This window comes from Lepeophtheirus salmonis, chromosome 7 (assembly GCF_016086655.4).
Source record: "Lepeophtheirus salmonis chromosome 7, UVic_Lsal_1.4, whole genome shotgun sequence".
In the NCBI taxonomy this organism is placed as follows: Eukaryota; Metazoa; Arthropoda; class Copepoda; order Siphonostomatoida; family Caligidae; genus Lepeophtheirus; species Lepeophtheirus salmonis.
The window spans coordinates 19505855-19524883 of NC_052137.2; the positions used below are offsets into that span (position 1 = coordinate 19505855).

The window sequence follows — 19029 nt, forward strand, 5'->3', positions numbered from 1 at the left end:
CTCCGTTATTAATTACAATATCAGTAGACGTGATGAACTACTCATATTGGACAAGCCTCTTGGATTGACGTAGAAGTAATTGCAAAATACTATGCAAGAGCAGCGATTTCCATTTCGTGATGATCCAGGATGTGTCAGAAGAAGAGGTGGTTGGCTATAATGCGACAAACCACTGAGAGTGGTTTAAGGTCGAGTCGTTGGAGAGTGCGAGGAAAACTGTTAAGCTCGGTACAGTTGAAGCAATCTGAAATTGAAATAGAACGATGGTCTTCGTCTCTTCATAAACCTTCTTTTTAGTCAAAAGAGAACGAAACAGGTTGGATGACGTAGTTATCTAAAGGACTCGAATTTTCAAAGTTGTTTATCTAGGACTTGAATTCATACTTCCAATGTATCAAGCCAAGTATGAGAACCATAAAAAGTGACTTATAGGCTCTTTCAACGAATTTTTAAGTGTATTTTTCTAGTATGGATCAATGACATTTAAATATGTAACTACGTTTGTAATAAATATTAATGGTCTTCAGTGATATTTATCAAAGAATATGAATATTATAACTCTATATATTCATTCATTTCAATTTAGAATGAGAATTCAGCTCCGACTTGATTAACTTGTAAAACAAATATTAATGTAAATTCCTTTGTCAATGGTTAATTCCATCAATTTATTTATTTATTGAATAAATGTAAATAAATATTTTATCACGACAGAAACGGCTCTAAAAAAATGTATTCGACACTTATGTTATTATCTAATTTGGTCAATTTAGATACGTATAGTTAGAACCAACTCTATGGGAAGGTTTCAGGCCCTAAAAGATTTCAGGTGCCTTATATTTCTCTTAACTACATTGTATTTTAAAATTTTGGCATTTGTGAAACTATTGTGTCTATTTAACTCAGGTTTACCTTTCAATTACAGAGAAATACAATCTTTTTTATTTCTTTTGATCATGGTGGGTATTAGTCCACTTCTTTTGATCATAAATACACTAATATTTTTTCAAATGCCCTTAAAAAGTTAGTTTTATGAATAAAATATATATAATCAAATTAGTAATTTCAATCGTTATTTTCGGCTTATTGATGTTAAAAAAAGGCGTAACTTTCAAGTAATTTAGATCTTATTCCATGGGAAAAAATCTATAAAAAAAATTATAAAAGTTATATCTATCGTTTTGTGATAAAATAAATATGTTTACTAATGATTATGGCAGCATGAATATGATACATTAGTTATTATTTTAATGTTGAAACATATCAGACAGAAATACTTCCATGTTCTCAAATAATTAGTACAAAAAATGTTTATCCTCAACAGGAGATGCTGTAATTTCAATTTCTACGGGAATGATGGCAGATTGAAACTTTATCTGAGGAAGAAAACCAAGCTAAGCCTCAAAAGAGAAGAGTCGACTCCTTCCTTGGGTGGGGAATCTTGCCCAATATGAGTAGTTCATCACATTTAATGATATTGTAAGTAATAACGGAGAATTAAGTGATTATCACTCCTTCCATTGGAACCACTGTCGGGTTTGTTTATTTTTCTTTTCTCTTATTATATATTATATTGGTGATAGATATTATATCAGTTTAAAAGAATCTTGCCATTTTTTCCATTTATAAACTTTTCCTTTATTTTATCTTGACATTTTTTCCTTTACCATTTTTTCCTGACACCATATGTACATATGATCGATTATCCTTTATCTGTATAGAGGACGCTACCGGATACATAGAGTGGTAGCCACATACGCCCCCCCTCCAGATGAAGAATCATAATAATTAATGAGGAGAGTTCTGCTCCTTACATGAAGCATATCGCAATTTCATAATTATTTACAAACACAAAAGTAATAGTCACACTAACAGTTATCGTTTACACGCTCTTGAAAAAACTTATCGTCCAAGAAACACAGTGATATGGATCAAGTATAATGGATGTTTTGGTATTCCTCGGAGATGAGGAAGAGCTGGTTCATCTGGAACTATTCATGGATTTAATTGGTCAATGGAGATTATTTCGACTCAGGAACCCCGTTGAATGTTAACCTTTGAGAACAGGCTAACTGCAAACAAAAACGAATTGAACAAAGTTCTATGTTTTGAAGTATGTAATCGAAAAAACGTGATGAATGATGCAGAGTTGGGTGAGGAAGTAAACATGAGACATGTGTATTAAGGTCGACTAGAATTAAATTATGAGACGTTGGATATTATGAAGGTAGTTAAATCATCTCATAAATCATACAGGTATTATTATTATTACTTAGTTTTTATTTATTTAATATAAATAAATTTGTAAGAAGTTAGATTCGGCCATTGGAACCGTTGTAAAAGGAAGGATGAAGGAGTGGTCATTTCAAACATTGTAAACTGTAATAAATATCTATTATTTAAAAAGAAGTAATAATTTTTAATTATTTATTAATATTAGTATATTTAGAACTTATGGGATCAATCAACTATTCTCATAGTTCCATTTGATTATCATATTTTTGACGTGGCCCTTTTTCATACGGGACTTTTTTTTGGTACATTTAATTTCGACTTCAAGTTGAAAGTCCTCTTGGAATCAAATTTAACGACATAAATGTTTTTGTATTTCAAAACTAACTTTCCCAGAATCCAGAATTTCATGTTGTTGGTGTTTTTAAATGTTTTTTGAGGTAGGCCTCTGTGAGGAGCGGCTACTCACGAGCTCGTAAAGGAGTATCACCCTCATTCTTGATGGCCTTGGACACTGTAGAGCGGCTGACAGCCTTGTTCTTTGCAAAATCAGACAAAGACATCTCGGAATTGGCTTGAAAAGCTACCTTTACCTCATTTGAGTCAATTTTTTTGACCTACCACTCTTGGGCATTGTGGTCATATTGTAGCAACCATGTAAGCATTTCTGGAATCGAAAAACTGTAGCCTGGGATGATCTAGTAGCCTTGATGGGATCAGCGAAGGGAGTCCGGCGCGCAGTAGTGAAGCTTCCTTAATCATCTTTCCCTCATCAGCCATGGTCGTTAACTTGATTTTAAAATAATAATAACGTTGACAGTGTTAGCTATCTGGAACCGTCAGAGTTTTTTTCTCAGCAATCACACAACTCCGAGTTATAAGTCATTAAAGTTAAGTCTCAACTCATTTGCACGGACCAATATATATATATTGTAGTATAAATGTATCTTTGCACTTATTTTTTTGGGCTTAAAATGAGTCTTTCTTCACGTGAAATCACTTGAATTACTTGAATTCATTCATTTTTTTTTTACATGGAATGACTTAAAATGTGTGCATTTTAATTGAATGGGATGTATAGCATTCATATTAAATTAATGTTGTTTCTACCTATGATGAATTCGAATTGTTTTTTTACCAGTGGACTTAAGGTGAGAGAAAAGAGGAAGAAAGACGACGTTATTTCACTAACACAAAAATACCCTATATATTTTGTTGTACGAAAAAAAAATATCAGAGCTACATGCAATAAGCCTCCAAGATTTCATGACTACGACTAAATTGTAATTTTTTTGATAGAAATATGCTATATACAGTACACCCTGTATGCACACTTGATGTTACATGCAAAACTATTTGCAGATTTTATCTACATGACTAACTTTCTATTTCAATGCAACAAAATAGCATTATTTTCATTCAAACATTCAACCAGAGAAAATTTGATTTATTAATACAGAAAAGCGCTTTCAATATTCATTTCAGTTTTATCTGGCTTGTCAATATATGTAGCAAGGTTAATAGAAAAACAAGGTTAGATCATCATATAATCAGGCTTGCTAGAATTTACGGATGTATCGTACTGAATGATGGCCAAGTTAGGCAGATTATGAAAAAACACGCAAGTACTCATAGTTCATGACGTCAAACATCAGTCGTGCATGCGCTATGGTATAACCATGTATTTCTATTAGCCTTGATATTTAGTATTAAAATTATCCATAATAGAACCCTTGCTAATTCTTTAAAAGATATCAGTCAAACCTTGTCCAACACCACCTATTTTAAGCGTGTCACCGCAGTAACTCCTTTTCAGTTTCCATTACCAGACAGCTTTTTACAAGTTGGACTGTATTTAGGTTCTGGGGCCCCTGCAGGTAACCCCCTGGTCATTATGAGTAAGACTTGAGATTTTGAATTTATATGATATGTTTGCTGAAATGGTATGAGCAAAGGGCTTATCTCCCTCATAAGAGGACAATATACTTGTAAATACTAAGGAATTAATTTTGTTGTAACCTCAACTTTTCAACTGATTCGGGCTCCCATGCATGTCTTATATTTATTTCCACCCTCCAAAAATTAAAAAAAAAAAAAAGATTAGAAATTACTTAAAACTAAATATTCTTTTTGTTATCTATCAAAGATTTTTCTATGGCAGTGATGTACTGATACCAAAATTTCAGCCAATTCTGATTCCGATAACTTCTTTATGAACGATTCCAAACTGATTTCTTATTTATATTAAATTTAAAGGAATTTCATGAACAAACAAAAAAATGATTTACTTTTTATTAATTAGGGTTTGACAAGAAAAGACATAAAAAAAGAGCATAATTATGATTATAATAATAGTTCGTTGTTAATATTTTGAAATTAAAATTATTTAAAAATTAGTTCCTCCCCGTGCACAGGAGTCAATTTATTTCTGGTTGGTTCATATATATAGTTCGCACTACTGAATACACTTTCATTTTCAATGGATGGACCTAAACGTGGGTCGTTTGAAAATTCCATACAAAGCCCGAGAAATGGCACTACTTGCCCTTATCGAGGTTATGTTTAGTTAGTAGCACCTCTTGGAAGAACACACACCAACTTTCAGGCAGATCAGTGTATATATTTCTGTTTGGCATTCGTTGGAATCAAAGTATCGGGCGAAAAGATTATGGCAACTGCCTTTTGGATTTGCAAGGAATAATCATCATCTACTATCTGGAAAAGGGTAAAACTATTACAGATGCATATTATTCATCGATATTGGACTGTTTGAAAACCAAGCTGCAAGAAAAACTTTTCTATAATGACAATACACCAGCTCACACTTCAGCAGTTGTGGTCGCAAAATCAATTGAATTAGGGTTCCAACTCGAAATGCCCCCAACATAGTCAATCTCCTGTACCTTCACTCTTCTGGCATCCATCACCATATTATGGATTTTATCAATTATTTCTGGAATGGTAACCTCAACAGGGAGTCCAGAATGTTAAGTATCACTTGTACCCAAATGGCCACTCCGAAAATTTTGAAACCACTCCTAAACTGTTTTAATCGAAGGTGCAGACCCCCGTAATGTTTATCAAATTTTTACGCTTATTTTCAGTGTCTTGAGGCGTTTTGCCTTACCTAATCTCGATTGCCTGTATTAATATCTCTACGGATTTGCACAGACTTTTCTAAAGACCCTCATACTTTGATCTTCACTTCTTTTTTTATTTGACGTAATAAAATTATATATTTATATATATAATTTTTTTACTTAAAAATATATAATGGTCTCGGAGTTGTTATGTCTTGACGAGGCTGAGGAGACACACACTATTTATACAAAGGAATCCAGGAGGATCGAGAGAATTGAGGAGAGGAAAGAAATGGAGGAATAACACAAGCCTTGTTTAGTAGGAAGAATTATATTCTTATTTATACAAAACAATACTACTTATAAAGAGGTAAAGGCAGTACTTTATAAAGATATATATGTATACAAGACAATGCAAGGAATAAGAGAATAAGAGGTAAGGAGACACGAATACATTACAGGAGGAATCGGCATTATTAGCCGATTCTGATAACTAATTCCTATACTTAAAAAGAACTCCATTCTTGACGGTTTCGGTGCATCTGTACATCCCTACTTTAAGGGACAGTATTTGCGTCCGATTCGGAAGTGTCATCAATTAAAATTTAGGGAAGGATCAGACGGAACGTCATAATTTTAGGAGGGATATATCCATAGTATTTAGGACTTTGCTACATTAGATAATATCATAATTATAATTCCAGAAAGGGTTACATTTTTATAGTATTTAAAGCATGTATTATAAAGTACATGTACTGAGTTGGGTAACAACGTTTAAAATAGTTAGACTTACAGCTATGAATTTACTACTTCAAAGTTTAAATTATCCAGTTTGAAAGCTGTAAAGTAAAGTATTGGAAATTATCTTAAGAAACCCATCTAATTTGATAATAACTCCTTCTAAACTAGACCGATTCATTTGAAAAATTTTATGTGATATATTAAATTAGATATCTGCCAATAAATTGATCAGAAATCTATTTTCATAGATTTAATAATGCTAATTTAAATTAAGAATAATGGCAAAACATTCACATGTTTTAAGACAGTTAAAGTTTTAGTAAACTGATATACTTTACTATAATATTAGTGAAAATATTGCCTGTAGAGGACGCTTTACAATTTAAGACTTTTGCTAGACCGATAACAGGGACAAGACAGGGATATACGGGAAAAGACTGGACGGTACAGGGACGTGACAGATTTCAAGTTCCATATTAAGGAACAACCCCTGCTAAATACGTTCAAAATGGTATTTCCAATTATTTATACGTTCTTATACAATTCAGTACATGTACTTTGATTTGATGAGGTTGAGTGATCGAACCAAATAATATAAAATATTGAGTTGAGTCGTATAGATATGATAATTTCTGAGTTGATCAACACCTACATCTAGATAAATGTGTGAGAAGAAATGAATTTGAGTCTAAAATTAAATTCAAGAGGTTGTGCGCTTATAAAAATAAAGTTGCGTTACTTTTTTATTAGTTAAATATCTTTAATTTAATATAGTTAATTAAATTACACTTAGTCCTGGCCACAAAATATTATTAATTGAGAAATTATTGATTTCTAGTTTAATGAACTAAGCTATAGCATTTACTATTTATTGTATTAAAATTTTGGCAAACCTTTGTTTGTTTACATTTTTCGGGAAAAGAAAATAAACTTTCATTCAGCTAGAATAGTAAAAAAATAGTAATCATGCAAATTTGATCAAGTTGCTTTCTCATGAACCTAGTTCTCCTTCTCCCATTTCGTCTTCAACATCAGTTGAAACTACATACAAAGTAAGAACTACTTCTCGTGAGGATTTTGATCTCCTTATTCGTATTCGGTATTCGTGTTTCATGATATTTGTAATTAAATTTGCGAAATATTTTAAGGTTGTTCAACATGTCATCTTGTCCCAAAGTATTTACCTTTGATTTAGATGGCTGTGTTTGGGAGCCGGAGATGTATGAGCTCTGGGGAGGCGGTGGAGCTCCATTCAAGACTACAAATGATGGAGAAACCTTGGTTGACAAAGGAGGAAACATTGTTCATCTATTAGGAGATACAAGGCTAATAATGAAGGAATTAAAACAAAATCCTCTCTACAAAGATGCTCAAATCAACGTTGCAAGTCGATGCGATGAGCCGTCCTGGGCTCGTGAATGTATCAAGAAGTTTAAAATTGAGGACGGACTATATTTAAGTGATGTTTTTCAAAATATGGAAATTTACAAAGGTTAGACAATAATATCATCAATATACAAATTCCTAAAAAACTATTTTACAATCCTTGTAGGTAATAAAACTACACATCTGAAAGCCATTGCCAAGCATTGTAACGTTGATCTGAAGGAAATTATATTTTTCGATAACGAAGTACAACATTGCTATGATGTATCAAAGATTGGAGTTACTGCGGTTCATACTCCAAATGGATTAACCAAAAAACTCTTTGATGAGGGGTTAAGCAAATATCCCTTAACTTCGGGTGAAATAGTGAATGATCCCAAGAAGAGGAAAAAATAAGAGACTTTGTCATATTTTTTGGGTGATTTTTCCATTAACCAACTAAGCACACACTCCATATTTTGTAAATGTGTCTTCTTCCCATTCATTTGCTAATATATTGTGTAAAGTCTTGTTATGTGTTTACATCTCATGGTATTCATCATTCATAAAATTTTAAAAGAATTCCTGTTGATGTGTTTTAGTACACCAAGATCAAAAATGGATACTTTTTTAGTATTATGAGTCTTTACTGATTATTGATTAATACAAGTATTGATTTTTTTTTAAAAGAAAGATTTCTTCTTAGAGACACACTGAGATAATATCTTGTAATAGTAGACATTGACAATTTATACATTTTTTCAGTTTCATCGTTTTTTCTAAAGCTCAATGATAACTCGAGTTTTTAAGATGAAATACACATTTTAAAATGGTTTTATAATTTTTAATCATGACTTTGAAATACATTCATAGCATTTATCCCATTCTTTGACAGCAAGCCCTTTAAAAGCTTTGAATCTTACAAATAGCTAAATCAAGGACCACTCTTGAGTCAAATATATTGAGAAATTAGCGTGATATTTGGAATAAGGGGATCAAACTCTACTAAGCTCAGCATTTTTCAATCTCAGGACTTTTCATAATTATGTTTTCACTCATAATTATTAATTAATATTGTCTCTCGTTTTAGTTTCAACTGTTTATTATAACCGTTATAAACGAGCACATACTCCATTAACAAGTCGTACCAGTACGATTTATCTATAGATGAAAGGCGCTAGCAAACTCAATATCATTTTAAACGATAATTTGAGTGAAAAAATAATGAAATTTAAAAAATCCAAGCTCAAGGTAGTGTTTATATCACAATGAAATGATGCCACGGAGTCATTTGAATTTTTTCAACAGAAATTTGACTTCTTATTAGTGCTTAACATTTGAGATTATGTCAGGTTTTGACTAGATAGAAAACTCCCTAGTGGTCAATCTTGTATATCAAGTAGCCCTTATAAGGACTGTTTAACGTCAGCCAATGCGATGTGCTAGTATCTTGGTGAAATGTCATAGGATTTGAAACGATAACTATGAATGAAAGCATTATGAAATGGGAAAAATTCAGGCTCAGTGCAAAGTGTTTATCAGAAAAATGCAATGGAGTCATTTGAATTTGTATTAGAAATACCGATATCTTCCTAGTTTTTACAATTTAAGATCTTTTCAGGTTTTTATTTTCAACAAATCTTCTTATTTCCAATATCGAAAAATAACAACTACCCTAGCTATAATTTCTCTTGATAAATGAATACAACTCGAGTGGGTATAGTATAAAGTGACATGTACTATATAGAAACGGGGATCTGTGGTTTTTCCTGATGATAATAAAGTCAATTTAAATGGTCTTGAATGATTTTCCATTTTTGGATCTTCTTGATACCAATAATCCTCTTTTTCAGCCAAACAATGTAACCATTCATACTTCAAAAACACCCAAAAGTGTGGTTACAACGCCAAAATAATAATGTATTTAGTTGGCCTGGTAATTCTTCAAACTTGAATCTGTGGTTAATCTTGTTGAGAAAATTTTAAAAAATAGAACGGCATTTGATGACAACAATAGCTTCCAGTGTTTTATTTGGCAATATTGGAATAAAATTTGCCTGAAAATTCAAATTGGAAAAATGTGAATGATGTTAATATAAGTACTACATTCAAATCGGAATAAATGTAATCATTGATATTTGTGATATATCCCACAAATAAACAAATTAATCACCCCCTTATATTATATTAATTTCCACCCATAAAAACTTATGTTTAAAAAAAAGGTTCTTTCATCAAAATTAGATGTGCATTATGACATATAAGTAATTAAATGTATAATATACAAATTTTCAGATGAATCGGCGAAGTTTAAAAGGAGTTATGATCAAATTAGATGAGTTATTTACACAACTTTACTTTACAGCTTTCATTCTAGATAAAGCTTCTATTTCAATCATTATATATAAATTCGTGAAACTAAAATTATAATAGTATTTCAATTGTGAAATAGTAATGTACTTAACACAGTCATATATAGCTATATTAATTTTGGTATCCCACTCATTACTTGAATTTTCTAATTAAAATGCTTCAAACAAGATATAAAAATTATGACAAGAATGGACACTCTGTAGGGTATGAAATACTATATCTTCTCTATGTCAAAGTAAAAAATGTGGGATGTTGAATTTAGCGAAATTTAATATCTATGGCATTCATACTTTCATAGGTGTTATATATTTATATGTATTGGGGACCACAATGAGATGATTTCAGCTCTGTATCTCAGTTTGTTTAAAAGTGATGGTCAATTATGCGTGTTTGACCTTCTGTATGACTTTGACCTTCACTCTTGACCTTCATTTTTTTGCTATATAAAGCATCTTTATTAAACCTACATAATGAGACGAATTTGAGCTCTGTACCTTAATATGTTCCAAAGTTATTGTAGATTATATATTCTTTTGGCTTAGTACTAACTTGACCTCTCAAAATTTAATGGCCTCCTACTGTGACCATGTATTATATTCATACCAATGTAGATCAAAATCGATCTGCAACTTTTGCCGTAATCCTGGTGACTAACATACATCGTTAGCAGAGGTAAAAATGTCACCCATAGCGGAAATATAGATATGATATCGTGTGATGAAGCAAAGTACTAAATAATAGGTCACAAAGTTTTGAAGTCCCGTACGATCCTGCACTAAATTTTAATTGTTGATTTGTCCGAATCAGACGCAAAATCTGTCTTTTGAACAATGTTTGATAAATGAAAAACACATTAAGATGTTTTAAATATAGTTAAAGTTGTACAATTCTAAATTAATTAGTTAACAGAGGTACTTTACAATAATACTGGTGAAAATAATGTCTATAGAGGACACTTTTAAGCTTGGGACGTTTTACAAGGACCGATAGCAGAAACAAGACGGGAATAAACTGGACTTTACAGGGACGTGTCCTATTTTAAGTTCCATATTAAGGACCAAAAAAACCCTACTAAATTCGATCAAAATGGTAGATTTGATTATTTGAACGTTCTTATCCCATCGAAAAGACTCAAAAAAATATTGAGTCGATTCGAAAGATTCAATTATTTCTTGAGTCAACAAAACGTGAGAAGAAATGAATTTGAGTATAAAATTAAATTTTACAAGGTTGTGTGCTTATAAAAATAAAGTTACGTTACTTTCTGAATTCTTATAAATTACATATTTTTTATTAGGTATGATATGATTAATTAAATTGCACTTCGTGCAGACCAAATGATTTATCTTTTTTTCGGGAATTGCTGATTTCTTATTTAATTATAAATTGAGTATTTATATTTTATAAAATAAGTTTTCTAATAAATAATTCTTAAATTTTGAATTTGTTTATTAGTGGAGCCTGTGAGGCATTCAAATTCTTACAAACCTCTGTTTTTTGACATATTGACGGTAAAAGAATATAAACTTTTATTCAACTAGAATAATAAACAATTGTAATCTCATTCATTATGGATGAGTGTAAACTATATAGGTCAACGAAACCTTAGAAGTTCAACTTTTTCTACAAATAAAAACCTAGAACAACTTGGTAGGTCAACTCTTCAGTAATCCTACATAGAAAGATTGATGAAAGAATATAGAATCAATTTTATTTATAATTCTTAAACACGGGAGTGAGCTCGAATTCTTTCATTGGAATACTTTGGGCTTAAAAAATTAATTAAAATACTATTAGATTAATAAAAATATAACCAAACCCGTAGCTTCGATGAATAGGATACCATATTATAAATTCCTCTGGCCCCTAAGACCCTAATCTGGCGACCGGTATTTCGGTATTTTTTTTTTATTAAGTAAATCTTACTTGCGAAGTTTCATTTTGTAAAGCTGGAAAAGATATTAATGAGTATAAAGAAGTTTCCTTTCATCGATTTCCTAGCAAAAATGGCGAGCTTTTAGAAAAATAGAAATATATAAGGATTCAATGTTTTATTTTTATATAATATCTTTTTAATTACATATTATTATACATGGATTGGCGTATAAAATACAATATGGTGTTTTTCATATTTACCTCATAAAAGTCATTCCTCAAGGAAAGGGAGATACACCTAAGGAAACACACTTGCTATCTTGGAGCAAATTTTGACATTTTGAATCCCATATCATGACCATGAAGTAGATATTTCTCCGCCTCGTAATTTGGGGAAGTAATAAGAACTCTTGAAGACTGGCTGCAGTTGAAAAATATATTCCTTTACTTTTTACGAGTCACAAATAAGTAATTAATGCCATTATTAGTAATCTAAAGCATCATAACGGTAACATACAACAACCTTTGTTGAACTAATCATGGAATGCTAAACATAATTCCGTGAACTAATATATATAAAAGGTTAGCCTTGGAGGTTTTGTAGATAAAGATCGTTGATCATCCATTTATTCTAGGGTTATGTAAAAGGAACTTCAAACTTCTTTTTGACTTACAAAACCTATAGACCTTAGTACGGACGACTTTGAAGTCCATTACACAGCAGTCAGCAGGAGGTAGGTGAGAGAGATGTGGAGTTGGAACTGCGTGGAAAGACATTTCATTCATGGTCATGTGAATGAATCTCAACTACGGAGCAATCGGATATATAGATCCGTATCCATCTATCCTCCCGTTCCTAGGAATATCAAATTCATTTAATATACGTTCTATAAGGATAATTATATAACCTGGGCACTTCAACCTCACTTCTGATTTCTTTATAACTACCAAGGTTAATAGAAATACATACTAAGTATCTTTGATCATTGGAAATTATTATAAACTCGTATAGATAATTTGCTTCTCTTTTCTTGATATTTTGATCTGCCAAGCATATTCTTTTCTGCAATTACATATAAATAGTTGATCTGAACTGTTAAGTAATAATGAGTTTTTAAAAATAAATAAGAACCTATTAACTTCTGTAGACTTCTATTGAAATATCTTGATGTCATTGTAATTCTCAAACGTATTGAGTCTGTAATCTTCTTCTAAACAATTAAATTGTAAGTCCCCATATTCGAATATTACTCTCGCTAAGTCCTCAAAAATAAATTAATTAATAAATGTTTGCTATACTTATTAATTATAAGTTGTTTTATTGACAACAATTGTTAAAATGTAACAATAAAATAATACGATTGTTATAGTATTCATTAAGAAAATAATAAACCATCAATTATATTCTTCTAAATTATCATTCCCTATTTATGAGTTCTCCGTTATTTTATTTTTTTATCTCATTGAGATAATGGTTTAAATCAAAAGCCAACTTAGGCTTATTCAATGCTTCATCTTCGGTTCTAATAGTAAGATAATTACATTGAGCTCTTTATTCAAGATAAATAAAAAATAAAGATTTAATTGTATGTCTATGTTTTTCACATGAGAATTATGTTTAGTACAAAATATCCCCTTATTCTTAATATACTTTTGATTTTTTCACTGTACTGATGAGTTTTTATTATAAAAATATGACTAATATTAAGATAATGGTGTACATCCACTATTTAAGAAATTTGAAAAATACTCATAAATGATTTAGTTTTAGTTGTTCAAAGTTACTAGGCAAATAATATTAGTCTAGAGTATTATATCCATAAACGTATATAGAATCGATGTTCTCCTTCTTTTTTTTTTTGCATACCTACAAGAGTATGGACTATAACGTATAGTATGAAAATAAGATATCTTTCCTAGATATTTTATAGTAAATAGTAATTCATGTCAAATTTCGACCTTAACATCAGTTGAAACAACAAACAAACTACTTCTCGTGAGTATTTCAATCTCCTTATTAGTTATTCATACACTTTTTCACGCTATATGTTATTTAATTGCAAAATATTTAAGATTGTTCAACATGTCAGCCTGCCCCAAAGTATTTGCCTTTGATTTAGATGGCTGTGTTTGGGAGCCGGAAATGTATGAGCTCTGGGGAGGTGGTGGAGCTCCGTTCAAGACTACAGATGATGGAGAAACCATGGTTGACAAAGGAGGAAACATTGTCCATTTATTAGGAGATACAAGGTTAATAATGAAGGAATTGAAACAAAATCCTCTCTACAAAGATGCTCAAATCAACGTTGCAAGTCGATGCAATGAACCCTCTTGGGCTCGAGAAATTATCAAAAAGTTTAAAATTGAGGACGGACTATATTTAAGTGATGTTTTTCATAATATGGAAATTTACGACGGTTAGACAATATTATCATCTACCTTTGTATTCATAGAAAACTATTTTACTATCCTTGCAGGTAATAAAACTAAACATCTGAAAGCCATTGCCAAACATTGTGACGTTGATCTGGAGGAAATTATATTTTTTGATAATGAAGTACAACATTGTTATGATGTATCAAAGATTGGAGTTACTGCCGTTCATACTCCAAATGGATTAACTAAAAAACTCTTTGATGAGGGGTTAAGTAAATATCCCTTAACTTCGGGTGAAATAGTCAATGGTCGAAAGAAGCGGAAGAAATAATAGACTTAGTCATATTTTTGGGTGATTTTTGCATCTACAAACTAAGGCCACTATCTATATTTTGTAAATCTGTCCTCTTACCATTCATTTACTAATATACTGTGTAAAGTTTTGTTGAGTGATCTCTTCTTATAGTATTCATCATTCAGAATAAGTCAAAAGAATTGCTATTCCTATGTATTAGTACACCAAGATTAAAAAAAAAAATTGTTCTTACAAGACATGCTGAGATTAACAGACATTGCCAATTAAGACAATTTACGGATTATACGCCCTTAAAAATCAACGTTTTGCCCTTCCATTTTGTTCCTTTATAATAAAAATTCGTTGTGGAAAATATTTGTTACTTAAATTAGTATTTAATGGTGGCCCTCGTTTCTTAATGCTTTATATTGAAGAATTAGCCAAATAGAATATTCAATCTCTCTAATTTTTTCTAATATCATAAAGTTAGAATCTCTTTATGTTACTAGAGATATCGAATCTTTTTACCAAATTAGTATGTAGCCCTAAATAAATGTTACGCTTACAACAATACCATTAATATTGGTTTTGTAGATTCGATTTGATTCCTTTTTAACATCCATTACAAAGTATCCCCCTTATCTACAAAACGAATTAATGTTTTGTGCAATCTTCTCGGTAGTGGTAAAATTTACACTGATGCTACGTTCCACTTGTTTTAAAAAATAAAAACATTAGTATATGTACCTAAATTTACAATTTTAGCTAAAAATTACATTTTTCATAAGTAAACTGTGATATTATACACCCTGAAATTTATGAAAATGTTTTTTATTCCACTGAATCTACATTTTATCGCTAATAATTTTCATTATGCTCAGAAAATATTAAATCAGATTATATGCAATTATGTACTCGAACTTATTTTGATAATGTCTTGTGCATGATTTATTCGTATATTAAGCAATTTTTAATTGAATTTAATTAACTGTTTTGCTTCAAAGTAGTGTTGCATCGGCCAGAAAAAATAAAAAGACTGTAGTAATATCAGTCCGGTCCTAGTAAAATTTGTCAATCTAGGACTGGTCTTGATTCAAGGCATAGAATGGACACTCAAAAAAAGAAGAGAATGTTTTTTTCTTTCTCTTTTCTGAAAGGCTTAAAATTGTCAATGCCAGAAGGTCTATTTTAAAGGTATTGAAGGCAATTTATGAAGTACTTTCTGACCTTAATTTAATTATTTATCATAATTAGCAAATACTTATTTACAGCAATATATTTTTCATGATGGTAACGTGTAGTGCAGTGTATTATTATAATAAATCAACTTACAGTAAAAAGTATCCAGGCTTATCGCCTATGAATATGTTTAATCTTCCAAAAGACATCAATCGAATTGATGAAGGATTTTCATTCATTTTAACTGGAAGATTTACTCAAGATTCTGTGGAAATTTTATTCAGTACAAGAGCCCAACTACAACATCACTAAAAGCTCAAAATAATTTTAAAATAATTGCTTTAAGTCAGTTCATGAAGGAAAATGGGTCTTCCAATAATCAATATGACGATGGCGAATATCTAATCGATTTCTTAGATTATTTAAATGAAGGAAGAAATAAATCAGACGAAGCGGAGAATGCATCTTTTCTTCAAGAACTAACTTCTCAGCTAGAAGAAGATACTGTGTTGTTCTGAACAAAAAACTAATGTTTTATATTATATTGCTGGCTTTATTTTAAACCAAATTAAGACATATCAATCTGTTTGTTGGGACTCTTTTAGTTTTGTTATTTTGAACACTAGTGATATTGGCCCATATAAAAAACTCTTTGATCAAAAAGATCATACTGACCATTCTTTATGCCAATGTATCAAGTAAGTCTTCTAAAATATATTCATTACAGCCGATAAGCAATTTTACAACCTTATTAAAACTCAAAAATTTAATGAATTTAAAAATATAAACAAAATCCAGCAAGTTCTGATTGAAAAAGAAACAACAAATATATCCCTACCCTATCGTAATAATAATTAAGATAAAACTTATTTGAAAATATTGCCAAGTTCGTGCTAAGATGCACGCAAAAATTTCTCGAAAGAGACGAACAAAGAAAGGAAGAATGAGGAGGAATGTTTGGCCACCTAAAAGTGCAAGTGTGCATGAAATTGTGCCACACATGTCTTTATTATTGGCCACACTTAATTATAATTAATTATTTAAATGTATTATTTCTTACTAATATTATTAACGGATAAAATGTTCAATCTAAACTCTATTTTTCGTAATTTTTTGTAATTGACTTATAGAAAAATTTTAAAAATAATATTTGTAGCACTCTTAGGTTGAAACACTAACTATACGCAATTTTTTTCAGTAAAAAACTTATTTATTCCAGTTCAAAAATGTTGTCTTCGTGGAAGAGATATTAATTATAACACGTTACTTCTATTAGATTCTATGATACTAATGAAATAAAAAGAAATTAACAATGTCAAAGTCAATTAGGTTTTGCCATTTGATTTTTAAGCATAATAATTTAATGCTTTAGTCCACTCCAGTATTAGTAGAACTCATTGACTGAGGGTGCCGTGGTAGTACAAAAATATAATGTAGTTATTATTTTAAATAATGCAGGCAACCTCATTAAAACTGTTGATTCTTGAATTCGCATTAAGTAATGAATATTTCATTTACACTTTAATCAAGGATAAAAATGTAATGTATCTACAATAAGAATAACAAATTATACTTATTGAAACCCTAAACTCATGTTGTTAAGATTTTTAGCATTTTAATTTATATTTACGAATGCAACATGGGTGGAATAGATTTTTAAAAAATGATACATAATTATTTTAATCGTTCAACTATTAATCGTGTCATTTTTGGGGTTCCTTTTTTACTCTCTTCACTAATTGCTTTATAGAAAAGATGTTGACTTATGTAGAGTCGGGAGTTGAGGGCTCATTTTTATAGTTTGGAAGGGCGTGATAATAAAATACAAACATTGATTTTATAATAAGTAAACAATACGAGCCACGCTAGATTATTGAATGGAAGGGAATACTCAAGTAGTTATTGGATTATTTTAAAAAAACCTCATATTACACGTGTATTTAACGTCTTGTAAGTTGTAACAGCAAACTAGTAACTACATAGGTTCAAAGGAAATCAATATTTTTGTGGTGTGGGGTAAGATGTCGGAATTTTTTATCAGTTAGTATTTCTATGAGGAGGTATAAAATAAAAGTAAGATCCCACCTGTATTTAAAAAATCCAATAATGAAGTTGTAACGTTCCATTAATTCTTAATAACGTTTGACACTATGAGTTCTAGTATTATTTGGAAGAGTACAAGCTCAAATAACGCAATCAGTTGTCTAAAAACACATCATTTTTGTTGATAAATTCCTATTGGTAAACTCAAATGCGCTTTCTACAATTACAAAGCTATAGTATTTGTTGTAGTTTTAATTTTATATCACCATCCCGTGGTATTTTAAGCAACTCTTTCATTTCAGGATTATATTTGAAATCCCATAAAATGGTTCTTGGGGAAAAAGTATATATTTACAAGTCAAAACCAAAGTAGATATATATGAAATAGTTTTTTAACTTTAATGGCTAAAAAATTGTTGAAATAATTATTTAAACTGATGAGCCTGCCCTCCAAAAATAAGGTATCATCTTCAAATCGTGTTTAATGTTTCGTTCAAATTGTATGAAATATTATTCAATATTTAAAATAGCATAAGTGCTGGAAAAATATTATAATTGAAATTAAATTCATATATATATATTAATTTTATTGTGGCTTTTTTAATACAATAGGTGTCAAAAATAGGCGAGAATGTTTACTTCAGAGAGAATAATTAAATTATGAAAAAAAAAAAAAAAAAAAAAAGGCTCACACAAAAATTGATTTTCCTTTTCTAATTTTTAAAGATAGTTTTTTCAAGTCTACCCACTTTCCCTTCCCAAGGGACGTCAGATATGTTGAGATTATGACAAAAGGTGTATAAAACAAGAAAAGAAAGCGATAAGGGGTTTTTTAGTTGGTAATCTGAACACAAAATTTATTATTTTCATTAATTATTTAATTGCTTTATATTATAGATATTGATTTTCCAATAATAATGTAATTGATTCATAACCATGATAACACTATGCAATAAAGTTCAGTTAAATTATATATTAGCTATCTTGAATACAGATCTTGCTAAATAAAAGATCTTATTTGGATGTTAATAGTTTTTGCAAATTTTTTCAATTAAATTATATTGTAGCTAAGACTAAAGAATAAACCAAATAACTATAACATAACATAATTATTAGTGTGGGGTTTTGGTCTGGTAATCCTAGACCCGACTGAGACCCTTATATTTTTTGTTGGATTGAATTAGTTCGGTCCAACAAAAAAGCTCAGTATAGACCGGTCTCATTTAAAAATTCGTTCTAGATCGGTTCAAAGGAAAGGTTCGGTCTATATCGGTCCAAAGGAAAAATTAGGTTAGTTCGGTCCAGACCGATTTTACAGATAAATTGTTTATAACATGACATCATATGTTTTTCAAGTACAATTACGTTATACGAAGTTTCAACAGAGATTCCTTGGATTAATTTTTATTCACCTTCTCTTAAATCTATACATTATTTTTTCTAGAACTTATCATGTATTTTTGAGATTTT

General features: G+C 30.3%; 2 protein-coding genes and 1 long non-coding RNA gene across 4 annotated transcripts in view; all 3 read left to right on the plus strand.

Moving 5' to 3' along the window:
- Positions 1-2919, plus strand: part of LOC121121881 (uncharacterized) — a 44106-nt gene extending 41187 nt beyond the window's left edge. The window contains exons 2-3 of the long non-coding RNA XR_011781072.1: positions 1325-2256; positions 2310-2919. This is a non-coding gene — a long non-coding RNA (uncharacterized lncRNA). The remainder of the gene's footprint in view (positions 1-1324; positions 2257-2309) is intronic.
- A 3773-nt stretch (positions 2920-6692) lies between these two features.
- On the plus strand, positions 6693-7949 carry LOC121121377 (magnesium-dependent phosphatase 1). The gene is made up of 3 exons (XM_040716271.2): positions 6693-7105; positions 7202-7545; positions 7606-7949. The coding sequence occupies exons 1-3, from the start codon at positions 7047-7049 to the stop codon at positions 7833-7835; spliced, it is 633 nt and encodes a 210-aa protein (XP_040572205.1). The 5' UTR covers positions 6693-7046; the 3' UTR covers positions 7836-7949.
- Positions 7950-12517: 4568 nt separating this feature from the next.
- On the plus strand, positions 12518-15162 carry LOC121121375 (magnesium-dependent phosphatase 1). Of its 2 annotated transcripts, XM_040716269.2 has the most exons (4): positions 12518-12618; positions 13541-13662; positions 13740-14083; positions 14144-15162. In XM_040716269.2, exons 3-4 carry the CDS (start codon positions 13750-13752, stop codon positions 14371-14373), a joined length of 564 nt encoding a protein of 187 aa, XP_040572203.1. In that variant the 5' UTR covers positions 12518-12618; positions 13541-13662; positions 13740-13749; the 3' UTR covers positions 14374-15162. The 2 variants fall into 2 exon arrangements, with proteins under 2 accessions (XP_040572203.1, XP_040572204.1); XM_040716270.2 differs by lacking the exons at positions 12518-12618; positions 13541-13662 and having other exon boundaries at positions 13669-14083.
- The last annotated feature ends 3867 nt before the right edge of the window (positions 15163-19029 follow it).

Coding starts and splice junctions, on each gene's coding strand:
- LOC121121377 (XM_040716271.2), top strand. CDS start 7,047: ATGAACCTAGTTCTCCTTCTCCCATTTCGTCTTCAACATCAGTTGAAA. Junction 7,106..7,201: donor CAGTTGAAACTACATACAAA/GTAAGAACTACT, acceptor AAATATTTTAAG/GTTGTTCAACATGTCATCTT. Junction 7,546..7,605: donor AAATATGGAAATTTACAAAG/GTTAGACAATAA, acceptor CAATCCTTGTAG/GTAATAAAACTACACATCTG.
- LOC121121375 (XM_040716269.2), top strand. CDS start 13,750: ATGTCAGCCTGCCCCAAAGTATTTGCCTTTGATTTAGATGGCTGTGTT. Junction 14,084..14,143: donor TAATATGGAAATTTACGACG/GTTAGACAATAT, acceptor CTATCCTTGCAG/GTAATAAAACTAAACATCTG.